The 25,382-nt window shown below is 41.1% G+C and overlaps 2 protein-coding genes and 1 long non-coding RNA gene across 4 annotated transcripts in view; 2 read left to right on the top strand and 1 right to left on the bottom strand.

Moving 5' to 3' along the window:
* TRPM5 (transient receptor potential cation channel subfamily M member 5) overlaps positions 1-13,349 on the top strand; it is a 38,830-nt gene extending 25,481 nt beyond the window's left edge. The window contains exons 16-24 of the mRNA XM_027724164.2: positions 1,007-1,125; positions 1,650-1,782; positions 4,172-4,346; positions 6,814-6,982; positions 7,667-7,845; positions 9,126-9,258; positions 11,243-11,315; positions 12,101-12,191; positions 13,228-13,349. Coding sequence (XP_027579965.2) covers positions 1,007-1,125; positions 1,650-1,782; positions 4,172-4,346; positions 6,814-6,982; positions 7,667-7,845; positions 9,126-9,258; positions 11,243-11,315; positions 12,101-12,191; positions 13,228-13,328 — 1,173 coding nt within the window. The 3' untranslated portion in view covers positions 13,329-13,349. The remainder of the gene's footprint in view (positions 1-1,006; positions 1,126-1,649; positions 1,783-4,171; positions 4,347-6,813; positions 6,983-7,666; positions 7,846-9,125; positions 9,259-11,242; positions 11,316-12,100; positions 12,192-13,227) is intronic.
* TSSC4 (tumor suppressing subtransferable candidate 4) lies at positions 13,068-19,984 on the bottom strand. Of its 2 annotated transcripts, XM_027724166.2 has the most exons (4): positions 19,850-19,984; positions 19,530-19,653; positions 18,607-18,679; positions 13,068-17,548 (listed from the first exon to the last, which is right to left on the bottom strand). In XM_027724166.2, exon 4 carries the CDS (start codon positions 17,458-17,460, stop codon positions 16,420-16,422), a length of 1,041 nt encoding a protein of 346 aa, XP_027579967.1. In that variant the 5' UTR covers positions 17,461-17,548; positions 18,607-18,679; positions 19,530-19,653; positions 19,850-19,984; the 3' UTR covers positions 13,068-16,419. The 2 variants fall into 2 exon arrangements, with proteins under 2 accessions (XP_027579967.1, XP_027579968.1); XM_027724167.2 differs by lacking the exon at positions 18,607-18,679.
* Positions 19,985-20,421: 437 nt separating this feature from the next.
* Positions 20,422-25,381, top strand: LOC120323269. Its single transcript, XR_005563578.1, has 2 exons — positions 20,422-21,733; positions 22,959-25,381. It is a non-coding gene; the product is annotated as an uncharacterized LOC120323269 (long non-coding RNA).
* Position 25,382: the final 1 nt, after the last annotated feature.

The raw sequence follows: 25,382 nt of genomic DNA, 5'->3' as shown, positions 1-25,382 counted from the left end.
TTTGCTTTTCTTTAAAAAAACCAAACAACCAAACCTACCAACCCTCAAAACCTCTTCTCCATTACTCTCCCATTACTGGTTTTGGAGTGTCCTCAGTTTAACAACTGAAATATTGTGTTAACAATGCTGTTAGTGTGTTGCCAACTGTGAGTGCATAAAGCTCTTCTCTTTAGACAGAAAAAAAGAAGTTGCAATCATTCACTCTGGAAGAACCAATAGGTGTTCATTACTTAGGCAAAAGGAATAGGGAAGGGGATCCCAGTTTATTACAATTTATCTGAAATTGTGCAGCAAGGCCATAACCAGAGGAGGACATGGAAAATATCTGGAACAAAGAACATTTCATTATAAACCTGTAAAACATGAAGACTGCCAGGCTAAAACCCAATTAAGAAACCCAACTCCTTGTCTAGATAATCAAATATGCCCTTACTGACAACTGCAGTACACAAATGCGAATCTGTTCATGCTGTTTAGATAGCAATGTCTAGAAATTGAATTTAGCATGGAAGTTGTATTATTTAACAGCTCGAATGCTGACTTAATCATAGAATGGTTTTGGTTGGAAGTGACTTTAAAGATCACCTAGTTCCAAAACGTCCTGCCATGGGCAGGGATATCTTCCACTAGAGCAGATTGCTCAAATCCCCATCCAAACTGGCCTTGAACACTTCCAGGGCTGGAGCAACCACAACCTCCCTGGGCAATGTATTCCAGTGCCTCGCCAACCTTACAGTAAAGATTTTCTTCTGTAAAAATCTTAAATCAGGCCTCAAAAATTCTGAAGACTATTATCACAAGAATAAAAATATTTTTTTCTTTTTTATCCAGCTTCTGTGCTTTAGGATGGTAAACTGAGCTTATGTTTTCAGCTTTGTTTTTTTCTTATTACACTAGGAATTTGGTTTTGTTTTTCATAATGAAAGAGAAAAAGGAAACAGGTATTATGTTAAAGCTCACAATGAAGTAGTGAAATAGGTCAATAACGATTATTTCTCTTTTTCAGAGTTTCTATACAGATGAAGACACAAATTTAATGAAAAAATTTAAACTGTATGTGGAGGATAACTGGAATAAATGTGATATGGTGGCGATCTTTCTTTTCATAATTGGGGTAACCTGCAGGTATATATTTGTTCCATGTGATGTGGTCAGCATCAGTAGCAAGAGCTATGTACATCAGCTGATAGCAGAGTCTAATGCACAAGAGGACAGTGACATTTATTCTTACAAACTTTGAGACATGTTTCTGCAATAGGAGCCTCTAAAATTCTGTTGCAATCATAGAAATTACTCCAGAGGCCACAAAAAGACATATTGATACATTCAAATACATGTACTGAAAAGCTCTGCTTTGTGTGTTTGTTTTTGGAAATCACTTTTACTCAAGCTGTGAAGTTTTTGTTTTATTTTTTAATAAACCTCATTCAAGACAAGAGAGAGAAAACAGTGTTCCTCCATCTTTTGGCTGTTTGTCATCAATGTACAGACATTGTGGCAGGTTCCTCTTACAGGCTTCTGCAACCACAGCCCCAAAGTGCTTGCCTTTTCCTAAGTAGGCTGTGCCCTGAACCTAAGTGTTGTATTTGAGAAAATACTTCTCAGCAGTATTTGCAGAGATCTGATATTTCATTTCTTGTGTTCTGCAGGATGCTGAACTCAACTTTCCAAGCCGGCCGTACAATACTTGCCATTGATTTTATGGTGTTTACACTTAGGCTTATACACATTTTTGCAATTCACAAACAACTTGGACCGAAGATCATAATTGTGGAAAGGATGGTAAGAGTGTGGTCTCTCTCAGATAAATACCTGTGCCTTCTAAGAAATGGAGAGTAGGAAATCTTCTCTTTAAAAAGGAAATAAGTTTATAATATATCTTTATTTTTAAGGCTTGTTATTTTGCATATTACCCTGAATATTAGATGCAATGTTTGAAATAGATCCCTCTGAAGAGCTCTGTAGTGTAATAAATTGGTCTAAATTTACTAATCCTTGTACCTTACCTAATAATTTATACTCAGGTCTGGCAAACAAAGAGTAGAGAATCTTTGACTTACTGCTCTTCCTCCTACTTTCCTCTGTCTGCATCCAGAGGAAAGACTTCAGATGGATGACAGGCCATGCACAGAAGGGCAGGTCTGATTGACTCTGCTCCTCCTCGGGAAACAGATCATGTTTCTTGCAACAAGAGTGAAAAAAAAAATCCACGAAAAAGGATAGTTACAAATTTGCCACGGGAATTATTTTTACTTGTGCTTTTTAGCTCCAAGTTAAAATGAAAACATACTAATACTTGGTAAGCATATGTTGGCAGATGTTGATAAAATATTTTTATTTATTACCACTCTGCAGGAAAAGAGACATTGGGACTACAGCTACTGCACTTGGGTATGCATTGCTACGTTGAAGTAGCTTTTTATTTAGGCAAGTTAATCCTCAAGGTCAATTAGCTCATGCTAACCAATTAATAGAGTTCATCTAATTGTAAGTGCTATTATAGAGTTACAAATATTTGATTTGTGACTCACAGCAGAACACAGTAAAAGCTCTGCAGTTTAAACAAGCCTATACATTGAATAAACATAACTAGCAAGCTGTTGGATTTATCTACAAATGCAATAACTGGAACTCTAACATGACATTTGGTTGAAGTAGCAAAAGGGTAAATGGCAAATAAATATTTACTCTTGATCATTATCCAGCTTACAGCATACTTTTGTATGGTGTTCATATTGTAAGGGAACAAGCCAGATCCTAACCCTTCCTTTGCTGCATACCAAGCTAAACCAGGGCTTTGAACAAGTACATAAACATGTCTACTTTGTTGGCATCTGAAGTCATGCAACATATCACACGGACTGAGAAGATCCAAATAAGAACATAAACAGCAGCCTAGACAAAACCACAACATGAGACCTTTCATATTCCCCCCATCCAAGCCAACACAATGCCTTAGCTTTGGTAGTTCAATGTTGAACCTTACATCAAATGAAAGAACAGTGAAAGTTACTTCAGTAGAGGAAACTTTCTTTAAAGGTTCATCAAGGGGGTTCAAGCAAGATAATTTCCTTTACTTAAACAGAGATGCAATCCAAGATGGTCTCTTACAGTTTTTCTTCTTTATAACCTTGCCACAGAATTGCTGAAACAGATCTGTTAACTTTTAAAATGACAGAACAATGCCAGAAGAATGCCCGTTCCCAGAGAGAGTGCACATTGGAAAAAAATATTTCCATACCTCCTACCACTCTCACATCACTATGGCACAATTACAGTCATGCAGCATTGCTAAATTTTAAATCATCCAGAAAACAAAAGAGATTGATGAAAGTCAGAGAGACTGTCTTGCCTGGTTTGGAGACCCTGCTTCTTATTAGAACTCCAAGTAACATCCTGGAGGTCTGAAATGCCTATGCTTTTGGGTTACTGTACAATGCAATAATCTAATTGAAATGAATCTACAGTCCCTAATGAACTCTGTCAGATTAGATGGGAAGAGGATGAAGTGTTCCTCTTCCACCAGGGAAAAATTATTGCACTTGAAATGCATATTAGATTTTTTTTAAGTAAGTGTTTTAGGATTCAATTACTTCTGCTCCTGTAAAGAAACACAATATTTAAAAGCAGGAAGACCTGAAAACAATCCTTTAGATGCATCACTTAGCTAGAAAACTGAAGACAGAAGCAACCTGATCCTTGCAGACTTCGCTGTCTGCTCTCTCAGTGGTTCAGTATTCATCAATGAGCACTGACTTTTACTGGGATTCTCTGCTGCAGCAGAACTCTGACAGTAAAGCAGTCCATAGTGCTGAGATATCTCACAGAAAATACGCATTTAAAGATACAGTGAGATTGACTTAAAAGATAAAACGTGTTTCATTTTTAAATGTTAGATGATTGGAAAGCAAGGTTTTACTTTAAAACATGCCTTTATCTAAATGAGCTATCAAAGAAAAATGCTTATTACAGGCCAAGAACAATATGAAAACAGCAAGGTCAGGAAAGGAATTCTGTGCCTGGAACTGTATCATATTCCACCTCCTTTAACCTAAACAAGGTTGTAAAGAAACAGAATTATTTGGACCATATTCATACAGAAAGACCACTGTTCTTTGATGATGGTATCACAGCCACTGCTCCTTTTCTCCCCACCCCCTTTATTTTTTAGATGAAGGATGTCTTCTTCTTTCTGTTTTTCTTGAGTGTGTGGCTCATTGCCTACGGTGTGACAACTCAAGCTCTACTCCATCCCGATGACAGCCGAGTGGAATGGATATTCAGAAGGGTGCTTTATCGGCCCTACCTTCAGATATTTGGCCAGATTCCACTGGATGAAATAGACAGTAAGGAAGTTTCTGTCCCCCTAACTTGGCCTTTTTTAATGCACACTTTTGATTAGAGTATGAAATTCCTTCCAAGTATTGTCTCCTTTTAGTTTTTTTTAATCTTTGTCCTACAGGAAAAAGTTTTCACATTACTGTAACATAAATAGTATATTTGCAAAGAGATAGCATGCATGGTGGAAGTACAATAGAGCATAAGGGCAGGCCCTATTTAGACAAGGTCTCTGAAATATTCACACAAGGATTTGCAGTTTTAAAGGCTGGCATACTTTCTTTCACTTTGATCCATTTCCATTCAGTTTACCTAGACCCAGATAACCCTGTGTAAACTGAAATAATAGCACCTCCATACATTTTGGTAGTAGTTTAACGTGACAGTGTTAAAACAGTACCGCTCTGCCCATAAGCAAACACTTATATTTTAGAATAAATATTCCTCTAGAGCATTTATTTACTCTGGAGATAAAGCTGCCCAAATCAAATAATGGTAGTAATTGCTTATGTGCAACATTGCAAACAAAACAACATAAAAATAATCACAAGACACAGAAATAATTAGACATAAAAGTTCAAAGGCAACATTTGAACTTTTATAGGCAAGCAGGTGAAACACGTTAATAGGTCATCTCCCAGAGAAGTCGGAAGTAACACCACAGCATTTAGCCAGAATAACAGTGCTAAATGTCAGTGGCAATAACGAAGTAGGATTCAAACTTAGAGTAATATAAATGGAACAAAAAAAAAATCTCATACACAGAAGCTAATTGGTAAGCATTCTTTCATGTTCACTCTCCCTAATAAGAAAAAACATGTCTTAGAAAAGCCAAAAAAGTCTGAGTGAGACAAGAGAGCAGGAGTGTGCCTCATCTCACTTAGTTTTAAATGCCCATGGTGTAATCATGCACAGCACAATCAGTCACTCTTATTTCCATTAAGGTAATTGGAGAGACAAATATTTCTGGAATAGGATTCACCTCATTTGGAAAAAGGTCATATGTAGCATTCCCTAGAAATGTGTGTTTCTCTCCATTGAAACTTCAAATGGTGTCTTCACCTGGATAGATAACTGGCTAGAAGAAACAGAGAAAAAAATAATTAACTGTATGGGCAACTTCCTGAAGGGAGTAATTTGTCCTGGGACCCTCTGGGGCTTATTCTGTTTAACATCTTTATGAAACATATGGAAAAGGAGATGGATAATGAGGAGAACAAAATTTGCTGACAAAACTACATCACTGACTCCTAAGAGATGCAGAGGAGCCTCATGAGTATTAAATCATCAAATGAAAGTCAGTGTAGATAAGTATAAGGTGAAAGCAGTTCCAGCCGTGGTGAGCTTTGATATAACTGCATGCTTTAACAAGTATGACCTGGGGTTATCTGTGGCAGCTGCAAAAAGAATTACTAGTGAAAAACATGGAGAATGAAAAAGTAAATATCATTATGCTACTCCAAATTTGTGGATTTAATTCATGGCTGGAGACAGACTACAGCACTAGGTCCCTAGTCTGATGCAGTAGAACCAGATGTTCTTCCTAGCCTTGACTGCAAACTCACATACTCAAAGCAGTTTAAATTTACGAGGAACCCCATTCCCAGTTTTACTGAGTTTTCTCCTCTAATGCACATACCAGCACAAGGACTGCGAAGACACAAGCATTTAGGGGAACACAAACTCGGTTTGACTTTGAGAACTCAAAACCAGTCTAAAAAGGATCCAGCCCGTTCCCGTTCAATACAATCCCCTTTTTGATGAATGCTACTAAAAAAGCCATCTATGACAGCCATCTTGCCACTAAAGGAGCAGCTAAGTTGTGGAGCTCTGCACTGTCCTAGGGTTGCAAATGTCTTGCAGGATAAAGCAATGTCTCTTCACGTACACGACATGATTACATTTTCACAAAATTAAAGACATTGGATGTTAGTGCACACAAATGATCTTTCAACTGCAAGAAAGTTCTGTAGCTCAAGCAGTCAAAGAACTGCCCTGTTGGGGTAAAGAGAGTCTCGTATTTATGGTCCTACTAGTAGTCAAAAAGGGCAGTACAAAAATACTACCACAATATTTGGTTTAAGCTTTTAATGATTGTAAAATATTCAGAACAAAATTGTGCTAGCGCTCATATGCAGCCAGTGTTAAATCTCATTTTAGTAATCAATATCATCATTGTCCTTGATTTTTATTTTTATTTTAACAGTAAAAGTACTAAATATACACATCTATCCATGCCAATAGTTCTTAAAGAAAGACATCTTTAGAGGTGTTGATTCAGTTTTTTATTTGCACTGAAATAGCTATGAAATGCATTACTTCAAACCTCAGGAACAATTTGTAATTCTTGCCATTCTTTGTTGAAAATCAGAGATCTTGGTCACCAAAATGCAAAGCTTTTGTCCCCACACTAAGAAACATGTGGCAGTAGGATTTGTCAAAACTATTCTTTTACTTCTCTATCTTTCTTTGCAGCATCACGAACATATCCCAGGAACTGCACATTTAATCCACTACAGATTTTGCAGGAAAACACACCATCGTGTCCTAATAGCTATGCCAACTGGCTTGTCATACTTCTGCTGGTCATCTTCCTACTAGTCACAAATGTTCTCCTTATGAATCTCCTGATTGCAATGTTCAGGTAAGAGTGATTTCACCAAGTATCAAGACAGAGGCTGCAAAGGTTTAAGTGAATGCCCACATTTACTACATTGCTGTTGGCTACTTATTGAGGAATACACTTGCAATTTTCCTGATGAATATTATTTGGGGATTGATAGGCAGAATTCTGTGATCATATGGCTCTTAGGTTCTCATCATCCTCACTCTAGCCACATTGAAGATAAGAAGAAAAGAAGCCTCTTTGACTGCTAAAACTTCAATTAAACATGCATAGAAGGGTCTGGGTCCCTGGCTGTGCTGCAGCATAAGACTGCAAGTGCAAAGCAGACATAAACTTGGCAGACTTAACAGTGTATGATCCACACATAAGGGAAATGCTTGTCAACACGGCTAATAATGATTCATTTGGTTGAAGGACTGATGTGGCATGTTTACTGATCTATTCTGAGTGAAATAGAATTACCTTTCTTTAAAAAAACTCCAAGACCAAACTAAAACAAATGTATCTTTTAACATTTGAAGACTGCAACTGCAATTATTTTAATACCTAAGAATTTGCACAATCTTTAGATGAAATTAAAACTACTTGCTGAGCTTGCTGTTCCTTTTTTAAAGTAAATATGGGACTAAAATTTGTAATAATAATGTTTATCTTGTTGTGGTAAAAACAGTTATACAATTTTATTTTCCCTTCCAATTACAGTTATACTTTTCAAGTTGTTCAGGGCAATACAGACATCTTCTGGAAAGTTCAGCGCTACAATCTGATTGTGGAATATCATGGCCGTCCTGCCTTAGCACCACCATTTATCATTATTAACCACATAACTCTGGTTCTCAGAAGACTCTTCAACAAAATGGAACATAAAAAAAAACATCTGGGTGAGTTGCTAACAAACATCAGGCAACTGGAGACCCTGACACTCTCTAAGACATGGTGCACAGGCAAAACAGAAGAGCAAGTCAGATTTCCTAAAGCCAAGAGTCACAATTTATTTTTAAGAGTGCCAGGAGATGACAAATGAAAAATTAAGGTTTATAACGTAAACAGTTTCCCACAATGCATTTCTTTATGCATCATAGTTATTACCATATAAAACAGGTTAAAGGAATTTGATTTCTGAAAATAAAGCAATTTGATAGGTTTCATGAATAGTTATTTCATTTGCTCCTGAATTTTAATAATTATTAATTATGGGTAACCCTATAAACAAATACCAGGTCTAAAAATCTATTAGGATCAGCGGAATTTCCCAATACAGAGACACGGAGAGAGAACAAGCACTCTTAGAGAAATGGTGGCATCTTAAAAGTTATAATTAAAAGAGCAGATGAAATTCAGGTAAATACAGAAGGGGCTTTCTATCATGATGGCAAACTTGGTAGTGTCTTATAATAAGCCTATTTACTTCTCATGCACAGGGTGATGGTGGGCTTTGGAGCAGAACTGTTCTCAGACTAGACCAATTCGTAGCCCTCTCACTAAGCTCCCTTTCAGACATGCTCCTCCTGGCTAGCAAAGCGTGCTGCTGAAGATGCTTCAAAGAAAAGAATTCTTTTTTCTCCTAAGAAAGCAAGTACCTGACCACTCAGGCTATAGATTCAGCAGTGTTTGCAGCACGCAGCAAGTGTGCCCTTTTACCAGTTTCTAGGAAGATGCAAAACTAGTATGTTCCATTCAAAACACGTGTGAAGTTGAGGTCTCTTGTTGGCTTGGACACTTGACAGCAACAATGCCAGGCTTTCTATTTCAAGGCAGGGGGATTTATTCACAGTTTGTCCTTCCCACTTATAATTGCTCTAGTGAAGAAGCTTAGATGATAATGTTCAGATGCACTTTAAGCTCTGCTCATTGAATACTTTGGGGCTAAAATATTAAGTCCGTTAAGGTTGTAAATGAGTTTAAATGAAACCCAAGAACTTGGTTAATGCTGTTCTCTAGAAAATTCAGGAGTCATATCTAACTGCAAAAAGGTTTAATGCCTGCCATCACAAGAAAAAAGTATAAAATACTTACTTTACTTCATTTTCATAACATGACTCCTGCAATTACAAAGGGTCTGCAATGGTAAGACTTCACTTTCCTTTAGCATATCAGCCTTTCACTACTAGTATAAGAGAAAAGGGAGTTAAATATAATTCTTAATTTATTTTTCCTACAGAAAGAGATCTTCCAGTGGGCCTAGATCAAAAAATCATAACATGGGAGCTGGTGCAAAAGGAACATTATCTCGTAAACCTTGAACAAGAAAAGAAAGAAAGCAATGAAGAAAGGCTGAAGGCCACATCTAATAAGTATGTTATTCTGACCTACAATAAGTGTAACTTGCAAGTGCAGCTTTGAATGAGATCAACATTGAAGTGCTTGTAAAGGTTATATGAAGGGTCCAACTGGAATGCACTTAGGAAATACACAGTCCATGAAAAAATGTGAGAGGCCAGCATCACTACAATATTAGAAGAGTTTTTGTCACTTTCGATGTACAACTATAGACCTGTAAGTTCCAGCTAAATCTGCAGTCAAGTTTAATGGAAATTATATTCATGAAGAAATGGTGGAAAAACAGCTGGTTTGCTATGCTGTAGCACATGTAATTTCATCCCCTGTAGGAATGAAACACAGGAATGACACTTTTTGATGGCTTAGACTTTTGAATAGAAGTTTAAGATACCTTGAATTAACCCCAGCCCACAGATGCAGAAGAACAAATATTTATGGCTTTATGGCATGACGGAGTCTCCATTTACGTATTTCTATAAAATATCTCCCCACCAAGAATACCACTTAAATTGGTTTAGTATGCTAAAGTCCTAAGTTGGTATTCAGAGGTTTAAACCTTTCAATGAGACACAAAGTAGTTATACACAGGGGAAACAGAAACATCTAAGGCAATACTGAAAGCCAGACAGCAGAGCACTCTTTAAAGAAGTTTTTAATACCTGTTCCAGCGGTTTCCTCTTAAAATAAAACTGACTTCAAATAGAGGCACAGTGGGTGTGAAAGTTACCACAAGAAGAAAGTTCCATGGAAATTGTCTTGTGCTCTCTGCTTTCTTTTGAAACAAACCTCCATCTAACTCATAGAATAGTTGGAGACCAAAACAGTGTCCTTACATACTCTTCTCCCTCTAATTTACATGGACCCTTAATTCATAATAATTTAGAATTATTATATTGGTTTAAGCTTTATTCTCATAAGCAGATCATTGACAAACCCCAGGAGTGAGAGCTTAATTGTTCAGATAAAGCAACAAATATGTGTGTAATTGCTTTCAAACAAAGGGCACTATTATACTCTTTTCTAGTTTAAAGCCGGAATGCTTTAAAGATGGTACATTGTAGGTGAGCTTACTGCTTGAAGGGGAAAAGTGAGAATCTGTTCAGCTTCACAGTATTTCAGGTATAGGAGAGCCAGAAAGACTAGAAAAGGTTCAGATGAACACCACCAAACCCATGGCTTTTTATCTTTGCTCTTAGGTGGTAGCAGTGCATTTTTGAAATCTTATGAAACCCTCAGAAAGTGATTCTTTGAACTTTGCACTGAACCGATCTCAAAATGCATTAGACCCACCCAGCAGCAGGTTTTTCACATAGATGTGATTGGAACATAACCTCTTAGAGGGAAACTTTGAAGTAAGTAGCTAGGAGAAACTGGAGAGGGATTTGCCAAGCCTATGGGGAATCAGATGCTAAGAATAAGGAACTGATGGGAGAAGAGCTGAAGGATGCAGAAAGCATGTGGATAATTCCATGATTTGGAGGCACTATATGGAAGTTCCCTACACAATTCCTTTGGACTGCATGAAAAAATGGATTTGAATGTCAAGCCAGTTCCCAAAAATGAAACCTTGTGTAAATTTTAGGTGGCTTACCTCTCCTGTGTAGATAGAAAATATTGTGGCCTCAGTTCTCACACCAGGATCAGTTTCCACTTGGTACAGGTGGGAGAGCCACATGAGTGGCTGAAGAGACAGAAGGTTCCTTTCTGCTGCCCTTGATTTCCACGGCAGCTGGGGCTACGTGGCCCTCACCAGAAGCTGAAGGGCTGCTGTGATCTGAGCAACAGGTGCATGAGAGTGTTCCAGAGATGCTGCTCTGTCCAATAAATACTTCCGGGAACACTTCAAAAGGACAAAACTTTTAGGGGGCTCTGGGATGTCTGAGCAGCACAGAATGCAGTGAGGGGCCATGGCTCTAGTAAGTTACCCAGGGTTTGTGTTTCACAATTCCTTCTGAGGCCTTTCCTTTTTGCTCAGTGTGTTCTGCTTTGTTTCCACAGGGTGGATAATTTGTCTAAATATTTTACTGGATTGAAAGAACAAGAAAAACGGTTTAAAGTTCTGGAAGCCCAGGTAAGTAATAGTTTTATAGGCATTTGTATCAGGTCTAGGATTTCAACATATTTCTCTCATTTAATAGTGGTTTGGCAGACCCCATTTAGGGATAAAGAGAAGGAGAAATGTATCTGTGTTTTCTACCACTGGTAGAAAGGAGAAAAGGGAATACAGCATTTTTTGCTCTCTTTGCTAGTCTACTTGAAAAGTGTTTATTTTCTTTGTTAAGGATGCTTCTGGAATGAAATGCTTCATCTCCCCCTCCCCCCCCTTCTCAGCCTTCTCCTAATCTTTTCTTTCTTTAAAACTGCCAGCTTGAAAAATACCCCTATTCTGCCTGATCTGACCTAATCTTCGTGGACATCGGTTTTTCTAATTTTCTCAAGATACCAGGTAGGAGCATCTCAAAGGGAAGTGTCTAACATACAATCACGAAATGCAAATAATAGCAGGAAACCCTGTCTTTCGCTTCTGATGACAAACCCTTGAAATATAAACAAACATTTCTTAATCAGTCTGAAAATGTTCAGCATTACCAGGTGCTATGTAGCACAACTGCTATTGTTTTCTTTATCTCTACACTCTCCAGTGTAATTTTGGCCTTGCTGGAAGTTCCTTATCTTAATACTCCTGTTACAGTTTCCCTTCCCTCTCTTATCCATTTTATGGCTTCCTGAAAAAAGTCATGTTATACAGGTCCAACAGGAACACACAAGGAATGCTTTAGTAAGTTTATACCAGCTTGAGATAATGCAATATACTCAGAAAAAAGGGAAGGTATCTAATCAGTAACTATTTTGTAGATTTGCTACTGTACAGCTGTTATCTCCTCAATGGCAGAGGTCTTAACCAAAACCAACCTCCTGTACACACAACCAGCTCCAAACTATACATGTAAGTATTGAAAATGATTATGGATGAGCTAATTAATACAGCTGAAGAATGTAGTTAAAAAAATGCAAGGGGAAAGAAAAGATTGAAAAATAACCACATAAGGAGGTACACAGAAGTAATGGGAACATAAGCAAGGAACAGAATACTAATACTTCAGAATGAAAAAAAAATCACCTTTTGCAAAATACATTTAAAAGCTTTGGGGAAAGGACTGTCAGTGTGAGTTAGAATAATCTCACACAACTTCAGGCACATAAACAAGTATCTATTTGCCACAGAGGATTTTCTTGGGGGTTTCTTGAGTCAATGAGATAGTCCGACTGAAGTATTACCAAAATATTTAATATGGATAACAGTAATCATTAAAAATAAAAATTGAGCAAGTCTTCTACTTTGTTTTAATCAACAGAGTTCATTTGCCTTCAGAGCTGCAATTATTTCTGTCACTTAAGAATCTTGTTCAGTGTCCCAGGGTTCCTGTTTGGAGTTTAAAACATTAGACACAGAAAAAGACTATTTCTCGGCCACTGCAGGATATCCAAAACAGTAAAGATTCTGCATATTCTTCTACATGATCTATTTCAATATCTACCTATTTCTATCTGTTACACAAAATACCCTTCAAAACCCATAAACCGAACATACTACAGGGGAAAAAGAAGTAACTGGATAATTCAACAAAGTTGTGACATGACAAGACCTCAAGTCACTCAGACTTGAGCTAACCTCAAGCTTTACTTAATTCTGTCAGAAGCTTATAAAACCCTTATGTGAATTGCTTCATTATCAGCATTCAGTAAGAAAACCTATCCTGTAGCAGGCTCTCCAGGCATTTTAATACTGTAACCGCATAAAAATCAGAAGCTTAAACAGCTGTAAAAATAAACCTGTGTTTATCATTTACTGAGCAAATGCAAAGTAATAGAATCTACAGTATCCTTTTTTTCAACATTTTTAAGTTTCATAAGCAATTACTATTATGTTCCCCTTCTCCTAAGGCTTTTAAACAAACACGTGACTTTTACAACCCTATTAGGTGTGATGAATGCCAACACAGAACGGCCTTTGCCAGAAAGAAGTGAAAGCGAAGAGCATGTAGATCAGTTTGAGAATGACATCGCATACATCGATAATTAAATTTATTCTTCTTTCTTCAGATTAAACCTTTTGTCCTACTGTACTACTGCAGGAGTAAAATCCTGATCTCAAGAAGGCCTAAGGGCCAGCCCTCAAAGCCTTTACACTGAGCACTGTCAATGGTTGACATTACTGAGGATTTCTCGGCCTTCCTGCTTCAATTTTTGGGCTTTCTTTGCCCCTGCTCATATAGCGGTTTTCTGCAAAACCATTCCACAAACAGCACTAAAAGCTTTCTCCTCCGGGGTGACTCTACCACTTTATTTTCCAAATAAGATCTGCCTTCTGTTCTCCAAATACCACACCCTCAATCCATCGCCATCATTGCCAATTTCCACACTTCTCTGTTTAAGGGAGGGTCCCTTTGGAAGGGTGATCGTTTACGCACTAAAAACCAAGCCCCTTCCTTGGCCAAGAAAGCAAGCTCGTACTTCTGAGTTGCTTAGAAAGGAAATCATGAAATATTTTCCACAGGAAAAGGCCTGGGATACGGAACTATTACAATTCATACAGTTCCTGGAGTTCCTACAACCCTTAAACAATTGCATTCACCGTCTTCCCACGCTGGCTCCTGTGAGGTATTTCTTTGCTGGTATTCCTTACTGAGAACTCCTCACTCATCCCCAGAAACTGGAAGCTTATTGCTTGATCCTCAAGCGTGCAGTGGCTTGCACTCACTTCCCAAACACAAAGTATTTGGATTCTCCCACAGTCAGACCGCCAGCTTCTGCCACTTGCTTTTTTGTTGTAATGCCTGATCATGGCTGCTGCCAGCCTCCCACTGTAAAGGAGCCCTTGCCCTGTACCACACCACATGGAATGCTGCATCCACACCTAAGCGGTTTTCTGACTGCATTTTACTTTTCTCTCTCAAAGGTTAGGAAAAAAAAAAATCACCAGGAGACCTTAAAACAAGTATGTGTACCAAGAATTATCCCATGAACTAGGAATCTGGACTGTTTGCCGCTTTTTTTCATTACTTACACTGGCTTGTACATTTTTAGCACGCAAAAGCTCGCTGGCTTTATTAGAATTCTATACGAAAAGATACACCAGTAAAATTAGTATTAATACTGTTCTTCAAGGGGAAATTTCTTTGGAATAATATAAACAGCATCAGAAGGGGGAAGTATTGGGCTGTGTCTTGTCTTACACTGATAAGCTTCAACTGCATTTCCTCACGCATATGATATTGCTTCTACGCAATGTAAATGTAGGTTGCACAAAAGCTGTTACCAGAGGTGGAAAAAAAAATAAATCTCAGCTCTGACAAAAATACCTTTCAGAAATGAGTCTTTTATCAACATATATTAATCTTGTTATAATGGCTTCATAAAACAGGCATTTGTCCAGTTTATTGAGCTGTGCCCCAGGCCTCTGACTCCACTAACAGCAATGGAACTCTGGTAGTTCTACCTGTTCTTCACCCTAGGCAAGCACAAATCATAAACCCAGTCTGTACTGAGCTACATTTTTTTTGTTAAGAAGTAATAGGTATCCTACAACCAGCATGCCTTGCTCTAGGCAGCAGCTTCCACTTCGAAATGGCTGCTATTTGCATCGTGATCCGCACACTAATTATCCACTGGAAACAGAAATCTATCCATTTGGAATTGTTATGTCCCACTCACACGTACTGGAACAACCAATGAATCTACCAGTGACTCCTTAATTAATGTGCATCCAACTCTACACTCATTCTGCTCTTAAAAGGTGGATTTCAAAAGATGGAGCACAACTGCTCATTTTACTTTGTTTTCTGCTTGTTCTGCCAAATGATGCATCTGTTCAAACATGAAGACCCCCCCCAAGTGATTTGGGCCTACCAGTCAATTACTGGTAAGATGGACCCCCCTCAGAGGAAGTCAGCCCCTCAAACACCCTTCCAAGTTTGAGCAAGCACAGCCTACCGAGAAATATCACAAATTCTTAACAAGTCATCTTTCACTACACAGTTAGAAATGCCACCATTGGGTTGGTTCATTTAGAATAGCGGCAAAAAAAATGTGAGTCCAAACTGACCTGAACTAATCTGAGTTTCAAATCATATAACCTTTCAAAGTATTTAATCTTTCGACCTTATTTATTAAATTTACTACATTGCATATAAAACTACTATATTTGTCATTCCTTACAACGTGAATCATTGTATGAGATGATTCATCCCATGAGGGGATTATAAATTGTAAAATGGCTGAAAATGTTAAAAATGTGAATTTTAGAATCTATGGGACTTGACGGAGAAGTTAACAAGATGGTAAACTTAGAGTAACACTCTAAAAGGTTTTCAAGACAATTCTCAAATCAAATAAACTGAGTATTTGTTAAAACTTCTACTCCTGCATTACTCAGCATGGTTCAGAGATGAAGAAATCAAGCTACAACCAAAGTTTATTGCATCACATAGAACAAAAAAGTATCCAGTGCTGGTATAAATATCTAATTCCCACAAATACCCCAATCCACACACAGAATCGGTATGGAAGCAGCTCCTCCTGGAAAGGACATACAAATGTGCAGATCAAGGATAATCATATCATCATAATATAATTGGGCACTATTGTGCTTTCACTCTCAATGGTAATGAGAGAAGGATGTTTTTGAAAAAGGTTTTCTTCCCTGGGACAGGGCCAGGAGAAACCACACCTTGTGGAAGACTAGGTTTTATTTTCACTGTTCAAAAATCTCTACCTAATGAGTTCATAACCTTTTCTCCAGGATTCCACAGGATTTGAGAACAACTCTTAAAATTGGGAGTTACTAGGAAGCCTTGTAGCCTTTTTGCTAACACTTCTTTTTCTTTGGATACTTCAGCTCCAGAGCGAGCCCGAGGGAGCTGTGAAAGCGAACAAAGCATACCTTATTCTCTCCTGCTAGGGTGCAACTATCCTATGCCCACAGATTTCTCCTGAACAAAAAGTCTGGAGTTTATTTTAGGTAGCTTGATTTCTAACAATATAACATGTTCTTGGTGGCTATGACACAAATTGTTGGACAAAAAGCTATCACGTGGTTTTCAGAACAGGAAAAAAAGGGAAAAATATGAGCAAGACAATACAAGTCCTTGGATTCCTCCAATGTGCTTCATCCTTCAGGACTCTTCCTCCTCCCCTTCGTCGTCTACTTTAGGTCGGAAATTTTTCCTACTCTTTTTCTTACTGCAGTGGAATCCAATTGTTTCCACTGATGGCTCTTCAGCTGCACCACTAAACCTTGCACTAAGGTTATCTTCTGTATTCTGGTCCCCTTCCGTCATGCACTCCTCCTCCTCTGTTGCCTTTCCACTGTCACTGTCTAAGTGCCCCAGCTCTACCTTATCTTCTTCCCTCAAGTCATCAGTCTTCTTAACAGATTTTCCTTTCAGATCTGTCTTCATCTGTTTCTTATGATCCTCCCCTGTTGATCTTTTCTTTTCAAGTCCATCAACACCTCTTTTAGTTGGTTTGGTGAAGACAATCCTCCCAGCTCCGCAGCTGGAAGGGTCCTGGTTGAAGTATGGGGTGTAGCTATCTTGGGTAGCTGAGCTTTGTTCCTCCCCTCTTTTCTTCAAACCCTCTAGAAATTCCATGGCCACTGCCCTGTTAGTCTTGTCACTAGACTCTGAAACTCCCTCTAGGCTGTATTTGGTCCAGCGCTCTGGGTGTGTCACGTAGTCAGGCACTGCAGGAGAGGTTTTGGGAGCCAGCACTGGTCTGGCTTGCTTTCCCATGTTTTCTGGAACCATGTTACCTGAAACTGTGGTTGGAGGCAACGGACGCTTAAATCTCCCATCAACAACATTATCTTCAGGCATTGAGGGCACAGACAGCTTGGCCGCCTCTTCTAGGGAATCAAAAATGCTCTGGCTACGGAGAGAGAATGTGGAACTCATGCCCCTCAGATGGAACGGCTGGACTGGAGATCTGTGACTGCTGTTTGAAGAGTCAGGAGTCTCCCCTGATCTGTAATCCCCATCATCTACAGATGGCTCCTCAGGAGATATTGTATCAACTTCTGCTTCACCTGCTAACCCCAGATCATCAGAGTCAGAATCGCTGAGCGATATGGTGTCTGAGGGCAGAGCTCCTTCATAGTCTCTGGCATCACCGGCCACGATCCCCAGAAAGGGTTCACCTGCCTCCTGGTCTCCCATCTTCGAGCTGTCACTCCACTGAAGTCTTTGACGGAGGCCCAGGAACAGCTGCAAATACAGTTTTCCAAATGCCCAGCGAGTTTAGTGCCTGGAATACAACGGAGCATAAAAACTTTACTGTGAAATGAGAACCAAGTATGAGACCATCATTCTGTGCCGTGCAAAATAATTATTACTGCAATATAACAGGCAACTGTACTTTAGGGATTCTTAAGCAATTTTCCTTCAAATGAAAACATTATTTAAGGAACGAATGCACATTAAAATTAAAGATTTACACAAGACTGAATACAAGAATATGAAGTAATTAAATACAGTGCTACACACCAAATTTCATTGCAGGTTACAGCAGGTCCAATTACTGGAAGACGAATATAAGGCTTTTGAGCAAATCTGAATCCCACATAACTGTCTTATGCATCTTCAAAGAGACAGCAATGACCTTTCCAAATTACACCCTGTGTTTATTCATACGGTAAAAATCCACAAAAACACATCCTAATTTCTCACACTTTGATTTTGCCATTATGATCCTTTTTTGCATTATACCTTCTGTCCCAACAACCATCACGTTCTGCCTATTGTAAAGGACACTATAAATGATTGAGGCCAGTGGCAGGAACCCCACAAAAATATCAGGGCCAGTTTCAGGTCTGCTTTAATGTGGCACAAAGTACAAGCTCCACTCCTTCCTTGGCTTTAAGCTCTCGTGTCATTACTAGATTCCAGGAATCAGAAAACAAGCCAGCTCAAGAAATCAATCCCACTGGATTAAAAAAACTAATCGCACATGCCATGCTTGCACATGGAAACAAGGGGAGATTGCAACCATGGGCATCCAAGAGCAGGCCCTTCAGTCAGTAAATGACAGCGTGATGTGAAGTCTGACTTTCAGAAGTAGCTGGAATACCGACACTGCAACCTGCTTGAAGGGAACCTTGCTGAACTGAGGCTGTCGATGATCATGCCATCACTTGCTGGGCAATAGGGAACAAGAGTTGGCAAACATACCCTTTGGTTCAACTCACAGAAACGTGAATTATGAAAACAGTTCTAATATATTATTAGAATAAGCTCAACTACCTAATTATAGGTTTTTCTGAAACGATGCAGTAAACAGACATGGAAAGTCTGTGAGTCACTCACTTTCTCTCCAGACTGAGTCAGCTTCCCCTCCTGAGGGTCAGTTAAAGCCACCAAAGATCTCAGCACTTCCACCCTAGAAAACAAACATTTCCATCAAGATACTGGAAATGTAGTTTTAAAAAGTTTCAAAAATAATTCCTTCCCCCTGAATCATCCAAAGCTGCAGAACCAGGTTCTAAATCTGACACAAACTCATGCTAGTATAAAAATCTGCACATATTCCTGGATTTTTGGCAAAAGAACAACACACAGCCTAATAAGGCAGGCACCACTATATTTACTCAGTCTCCACATTCACACTGCCAACTTTATTCTGTAAAACAGAAGTTTTTTAAAAAAAATCAAACCATAATTTGCATGTGCAGAAAGCTACTATTAAATAAACGGTATTAAATGCAGTTAAGAAAATAGAAAAACAATAGTTATGCGTTGCCACTACTAAGTGCTGCTAAGTATTAAGGCCATGAGTAGCACAGAGTCCTGTTTTCAAAGAAAGGTTGTGTTTACAGTTAGGGCCAGATTTTCAAGAAGCATAAAACATAAAGAATCTTCTGAAGAACCCAACAGACTGAGTGCTGTGTTCCGTGTGAAGTCTGGGTGTCTTTGAAAAAAGGGATCTGACGACTGCCTTTGAAAACACTGCACAACATGTATTTCCTAATGGGAAATAATCTTCTTAAAATGATAGGCTTTGGAACACATGAAAAGTAATGACTACAACTCAGAGGAGGCACTGAATCACATAGCTAACTAAAACAGCTGTTTTCAGATGGCACTAAAAGTGTTCATTGCCAGCTGTGAATCAGGGCATCTCTTGTCTGAGGGCACTTACACAGAAAGGAAAAATTCTGCTCCTAAGGAGGCATTTTAGCCTCTACAGCGTTATTAGCCAAACATGCTGGCCCTTACACCACACCACTCACAGGTTTGTCACAGCATGATCACAGCACGACTCGGAGAGGACGGCGTCTCTCCGCATGGGAAGGTCCCCATTGGGCTCTTCCATCCTGGTCTTGCTCAAACAAGCTCTGTGCGTCTTCCTGCAGCCTGTGAGGAGAACGGAGACCCCCGTCACCCCAAACCACGGCCACGGGCCCAGCGCCCTTCCCGGGCCGGGATGCTGCTGGATACAAACCGCCCCCACCACACAAGCCCTTCTCGATGGCCTCTGCACCCTCCCGCTCCCGCCCGCCCGGGCACACGGCGCGAACCGCCGGGGAAGGGAAGGGGGATCGCCCCGTACCCCGACAGCGCACGGGCCCAGCGTCTTCCACAGCAGCCGCCCGCCTCGCCCGCCTCTCCCGCTCCGCCCATGGCCAGCGGCGCGCCGGGACAGCGAGTCCCCTTCGGCAGCCCCGGGGCGGCCAAAGCGGCGGCGGGACCACAGCTCCCGGCGAGGAGAGCGGTGCGGAAGGGGAGGGAGTCGCCGGTCCCTCCGCGCTCCGCCTCTCTCCGCGCTTCTGGGAGTTGTAGGCGCCCGCTTTTCCTCAGAGGGGGACATTTTGAGAGCGGATTTGTGGGGCGAGAGGGGGCTGAGCGACTACAGCTCCCAGGGCGCACCGCGCTGCCCGACATTTCGCAGCCCGTGCTGGGCCGGTCTCGGGGCCCCCGGGGGGAGGGCACGGCACCGCCGCCTCCCTCCGCAGTCTGGAAAAAAGTCGTCACAGCTTTTGTTCTCATCGGAAAAGCAGGGCTTGGCCGCAACGAGAACACTTCAGAGGAAGTGTCTGGTTTCTTTGTGTTTTGGTTTTTCTTTCTTTCTTTTTCTTTCTTTTTTTTTTTTTTTTACCTTCTTAACGTGTTTATTTTCAAAACAGAAAACCCCGAGTCACTCGAGGCATAAAACCATTATCCGTAACAAAAAAAAAGTTTCCACTGCCTGTCCCAGAAGAACATTTTTTGCGCGTGTGTCAAGAAGCAGAGCTCTGTCTGAAAATGTTTTATTGGTGTTGGCCAAAGAGGCTTGACCTTTTTTTTCCCCTTATTTCAGCAAACAGTTTAAATTTTCAGCACAAATACGTTTCCCCCGTGGCTTCAGTATTCAGCTTGTTTTCCCTATGTTTAGGAAAAAGTATTCGGTGTGCCAGGGGGCTTTGCCAGGCAAGGTTGTGGCTGTGGAGGCTTCACTGGCTCCTTTCAAGCTGGGCCTCACTGTGAGTCACCCATAATATAAACTGCAGCCACTTCAAATGCATCCTCAGTTTTTAAATACATACTTTTGCCTGCTGGAGTGTTGCTAATTACAATAATTTATGAGACGAGGGCTGTGTTTGGAAGGCATTTGGCAGCAATGATGGGATTAGTGCAAAATGTCTTCCATCTAGCTGGAGTCATGCTGTAGTTTTAAACCAACAGTTTTAGAGGTGTTTCCCCATTTAGTGATCCCATTTTTTTATGTATACACATTTGGCAGTATGGTCACAAGAATTCAAATGGGTTCTCGGAGGGAAGAAAGGAAAACATGAGTCTTCAAGTAGGTGAGCAGAAATGGAAAGGAGGAGGGCAGTAAACAGGAAAAGGCAGCAAAGAGTAAACCCCGGGTAAAGGCTACCAGTGCTGTGTAACACTGTCTAGTGCACCAGGGACAGAGCAGGAGTGAGTCCTTGAGTGTAGTAAGGAGCAGGCAAGAAAAGGATGTGGAGTAAACAGTGGCATGCCCCGTTTCTGTAAGGCTAGAGACAAGCAGGGTACATCATAGACTGGTGCAAACAATGGCACTGTTTCTTGTTTTGAACACTGGTTCTGTGTTAGATCAGGGGCTCAGAGGGGCAGAAGAGGGCAACACTACCTCGCTGTATCACATGGGGATGTGTGTGCTTTCAGGGACAGGCCATATTTCTCCATTTCCAGAGGCTACAAGTTCTCATTTTTTTGCCTGGATGCTGTGAATATTGATAACCAAGGTCACCTTTGGAAGCTGAATGTACGCTTTTCCTCCTTCCTGTTTTTTTATTCAGAAGATTTAGTATTGCACACTGCAGGGAACTGGGGAAGAGCTGCTCATTCTCTGGTGGCTGAGGACAAGACAGCTTGCAGCAGTGGATATACTGGTGTGTTGGGATTTTCGCTATTGCTTGGCGACAGCTGAAATAAAAATAATGAGTCAGAGTCTGAAGACGAACAGATGGTAAAGTGTTTTCCCCTTCCTGGCCTGAACTGAGGTGGCTTGAAGAGGGTTGGGGGCTGGAAGGTGGATCTGAGCTGCAGCACAGGACATCATCCAAATGAGCGGGTTGTATCCAGTGAGTGGGCTCCAAGGGGCCACTCAGTCACGGAGATGGCCCCATGTGTCTGCAGGAAGCCCTGCGTGCGGGGGTGGCATGTACAAATGCACACCAGCCTCGGCCCCAGTACCGGCGCCTCCCGCTCCTGTCTTGCAAATAAATCTGTTGTTTGGCCCCCATCCGGTGACTGTTTCCGCTGCTCTCTGGCAGTCTCCTGCTGCTGCTCCTGTGCTCAGAGCCTGGGGTAGGCGCCTGGCAGGGACTGCTGGCCCCTCTCCTTGCGGCTGTAGGAAAGTGGCAGGCAATTCCCCAGGAGCCACACAGATCCTATAAGCCAGACAGAGCAATAAGATGCGTTTTCACCATCTCCTGCATCTGGAAGGAGTATGGAGGTTAGTTAGATGTGGCCACATGCAGCTCATGCTGGAGGTCCTAAGGGGAGGTGGGGAGGGAAAGGATTATTTTACTGCAGGCAAAAAGGAAAAGCAGAGTCATGACCACCACATCCTTCTCTGCTGGGAGAAGGCAGTCACACCAAGCCAGACTGGTACAGGCTGAAGGAAATAATAGAGTTGCCCTCTCCCATTTGCCAGAAGGAAATCCTACAAATGGCCTTGAAATCCCCTGTGGGGCATTTCCAGAATTCAGTGCTTCACAGCACCTCTCTTCTACAACAAGCTCCGCTTACCTGTTTTACTTTGCATGTTCATTTGGTCCTGGCTCACCTGAAAGCACGTTTGATTTATTCCAGTGCTGTTTACCCATGTTGGTGCTATTTCCCCTTAAGGTAACTACATAAAATTAGTTCCTGTGGAGTGAGTTTTAATGCAAGCAGGCTATGAAGGTCTTTATCAACTTGATTCTTCACAATAATAGTGGTATTGTCAGCCTATAGAGGACCTGCAGGGAGACCCTGCAACCCCTTTTTTGTTAGAGACATTGCATGTGTGGGAGGGAACTGAAGTCCTTTACGAGCAAAATTAATACTCTCTGCAATTACTTGAATTTTTAAAAGGAAACAAACAGTTGGGGGTGTCTGTTCATTTTGATTTAGCTAAAGAATATTTGTACTAAAAAAATCCTTCTGCTAATCTGGCTCCTTTTTTCTTTTTCCTGTCATTGCCCCAGCATGCCTGATACCAACAGCAGTGATGAAGGGCTGAAAGGGGTCGAGGGAACCAGCTGAGGGCCTTGAAGTTTACATTAACAAAAAACTCAGAACCCTAAAGCTCCCTAGATCTCTTGTTTGAACAAGACCTAATGGAGTTTCACTAACCAACACAACTTTGCAGCCAATGCCAAGCCTTGCATTTAACAGCACTAGTCCTTGCTGGAGGAAATCTCAGCAGTTTACTCACAGCCGGCAGACAGGGTGTTGTGTGCATGCTGTCTCACCTGGCCTAATACCACCACCTCTTCGGTACTCAACAAAGCTGTGTTCTGACATGAGGGAACACCCTCGCAAAGCAGGGCCAAGAAACATCTTTTAAAAAAAAAAATGGAAAAGGTGTGATTAATTAGAAATGTTACTTGCAACCATTGGCACTTGAGATGGGTCATCTAAATCCAGTGAGAAACACCAGGCAGTCTGCAGCATGCCTGGTTGCACAATTTATGTACCCTCTAATGTGTCTGCAAGTGTGAAAACAACTTGGGCTTCAGTTATGCAGCAGTTTTAGCAGCTAGGAGGTGTTGTCTGTTTGCTCCAGGTCCCTGGGTACTACTGTGAAAAAAGCATCAGGCTGCCAGAGTCAGACAAGCTGCCAGAGGTTGGCTGAAGAGGTTACACCACACACTTCTGTGTCCTCCTGCTTGGGTTATGCCTTGTGCAAGGAAATGTGATGCTCTCCAGGCTCAAACTGAGTGGTCAGATAACAATACACAGCCTCTGTCTAGTTCAGGTGCACAGCGTTGTACATATGGGACTTGAGATTCGTAGTCTGTGTCTTTACCACTTAATCAAGAGCTGGTCAAGTAGTTAATTGTTTTCCTTTCCCCTTCAGCACCCAGTGGTGACAGATGTTTCCTCCCTGGGGGCTGTATTTCCACTCTTGCGGACTCTCTGGTGCAGCCACAGTTTGCAGCCCTACCACAGCCCTTACAGTGAAAAAGTTTGTTGAAGTTTGTTTTTCGGAACAATCTTGTTTGTTGTCAGCTGCTTTGCCTTAGGGCTGAAACTCCCTCCTCTCCCCTAACTGGAAGGGCCACACTGCCATGCCCAGCACAGGAAAAGGGGTTAAGAGCAGGAATGTGAGCACAGCACATCCTTCATCACAGAGCCCAGCAAGCAGAGCTGGCAGGCAGATCCAGCAGTGTGGGTGCTTTCTCCTACAGAAACCTCCACCATAAACAACTCTGGCATGGGATAGCTGGCTGGTTTTATATCCTCCTGTGAGAATATTGCAAATCTTAGTTAGAGCTTAGACAACCTCTGATTACAGAATGCAATAAGCAATTTATACATGTTAGTCGCAGCTGTCTTAGTAGGAAACCATTAGGCCATTGCTATTTAAAAAAACAAACAGTCCAGAAGAGCCTTACGAAACACAGCTCGCCAAAGCAAAAACTACCTTCAAAACTTCTCGTTAGAAACACTCTAGGAGGTTTTAATAAGAAAAAAAAAAAAACAGTTTAGGAGGGAGGAGGAAAAGAATTCCACTGGAAAAAATCCCAGCTTGGTCTAGTTTAGAAAAATTCACGCCTGTGTTTTTATTATCTGAAAATTCTTGTTTCATTAAAAAAAAAAAAAAAGATTCCCTAGTCATATTCCTAGGCATCAGAATTCCACAGTAAGGTCTCCAGTGACTTTCGAAGTCCCTCAGACCTCTGGAGAAAAATGTTAAAGAGAAGCGTAAGCCAGGGTCGTCCATGCAGTATGAGCACAAACAGGCTGGAAGCATTCCACCCACCCGTTCCCCTCACAGTGGGTTATCTATGTGGCCTCACATGCTCCTACATGGCAGGACTGCTGTTTTCCAAGAATAACCCATATCTTCACTCAACAGCACCTCAAAGGGGCCTGGTTTGCCCAGTTCTCTCCCAGCATCACGTTCAACTCATCTGTTTCAAGCACACCAGTGCAAATACTCAGACTTGAAGTGCAAAGAGGAACTGCATTTAGCCAGGAAGGTTTAAGATCCCAGCTATACTTCCAGGCTGAGGTCCCAAGGCACACACCCTGGATGCTAAATACTGCCATGCTTTGCCAGTTAGCCTGCACTATTGTTTCTCCCCCTCTTGAACACCAGCCCGGTTCTGACAGTGACTCACATCGGCTTAATCCTAGCTCCAGAGGCAGGAATAATTTTATCCCCATCTGGAGCAACAATGCAGTGCCACAATCCAAATGTTTTAAGGCATGAAGCAAAAAGCATCACATTCATGGGAAACCACCTAGAGGGTCAGCTGAGGACGGCATTCCCTGCAGCCTGAATTTTACTTGAATCTGAGAATGAGACAAGCCTGTTCCCTTGGAAGACATGGCAGAAATCTGTACATGACAGAAAGAAACAAGATCTGACAACACATCATTAAAAATCCACTAACAAGGGT

The sequence above is a fragment of the Pipra filicauda genome, unplaced genomic scaffold (assembly GCF_003945595.2).
Source record: "Pipra filicauda isolate LSUMZ 115617 unplaced genomic scaffold, ASM394559v2 scaffold222_size1277272_pilon, whole genome shotgun sequence".
NCBI lineage: Eukaryota > Metazoa > Chordata > Aves > Passeriformes > Pipridae > Pipra > Pipra filicauda.
The sequence above is the reverse complement of the archived record's forward strand: the minus strand, read 5'-3'. Positions and strand labels throughout refer to the sequence as shown.

What these genes read in the sequence shown, in the direction of transcription:
- TSSC4 (XM_027724166.2), bottom strand. Translation starts at nt 17,460, where the DNA reads ATGGGAGACCAGGAGGCAGGTGAACCCTTTCTGGGGATCGTGGCCGGT.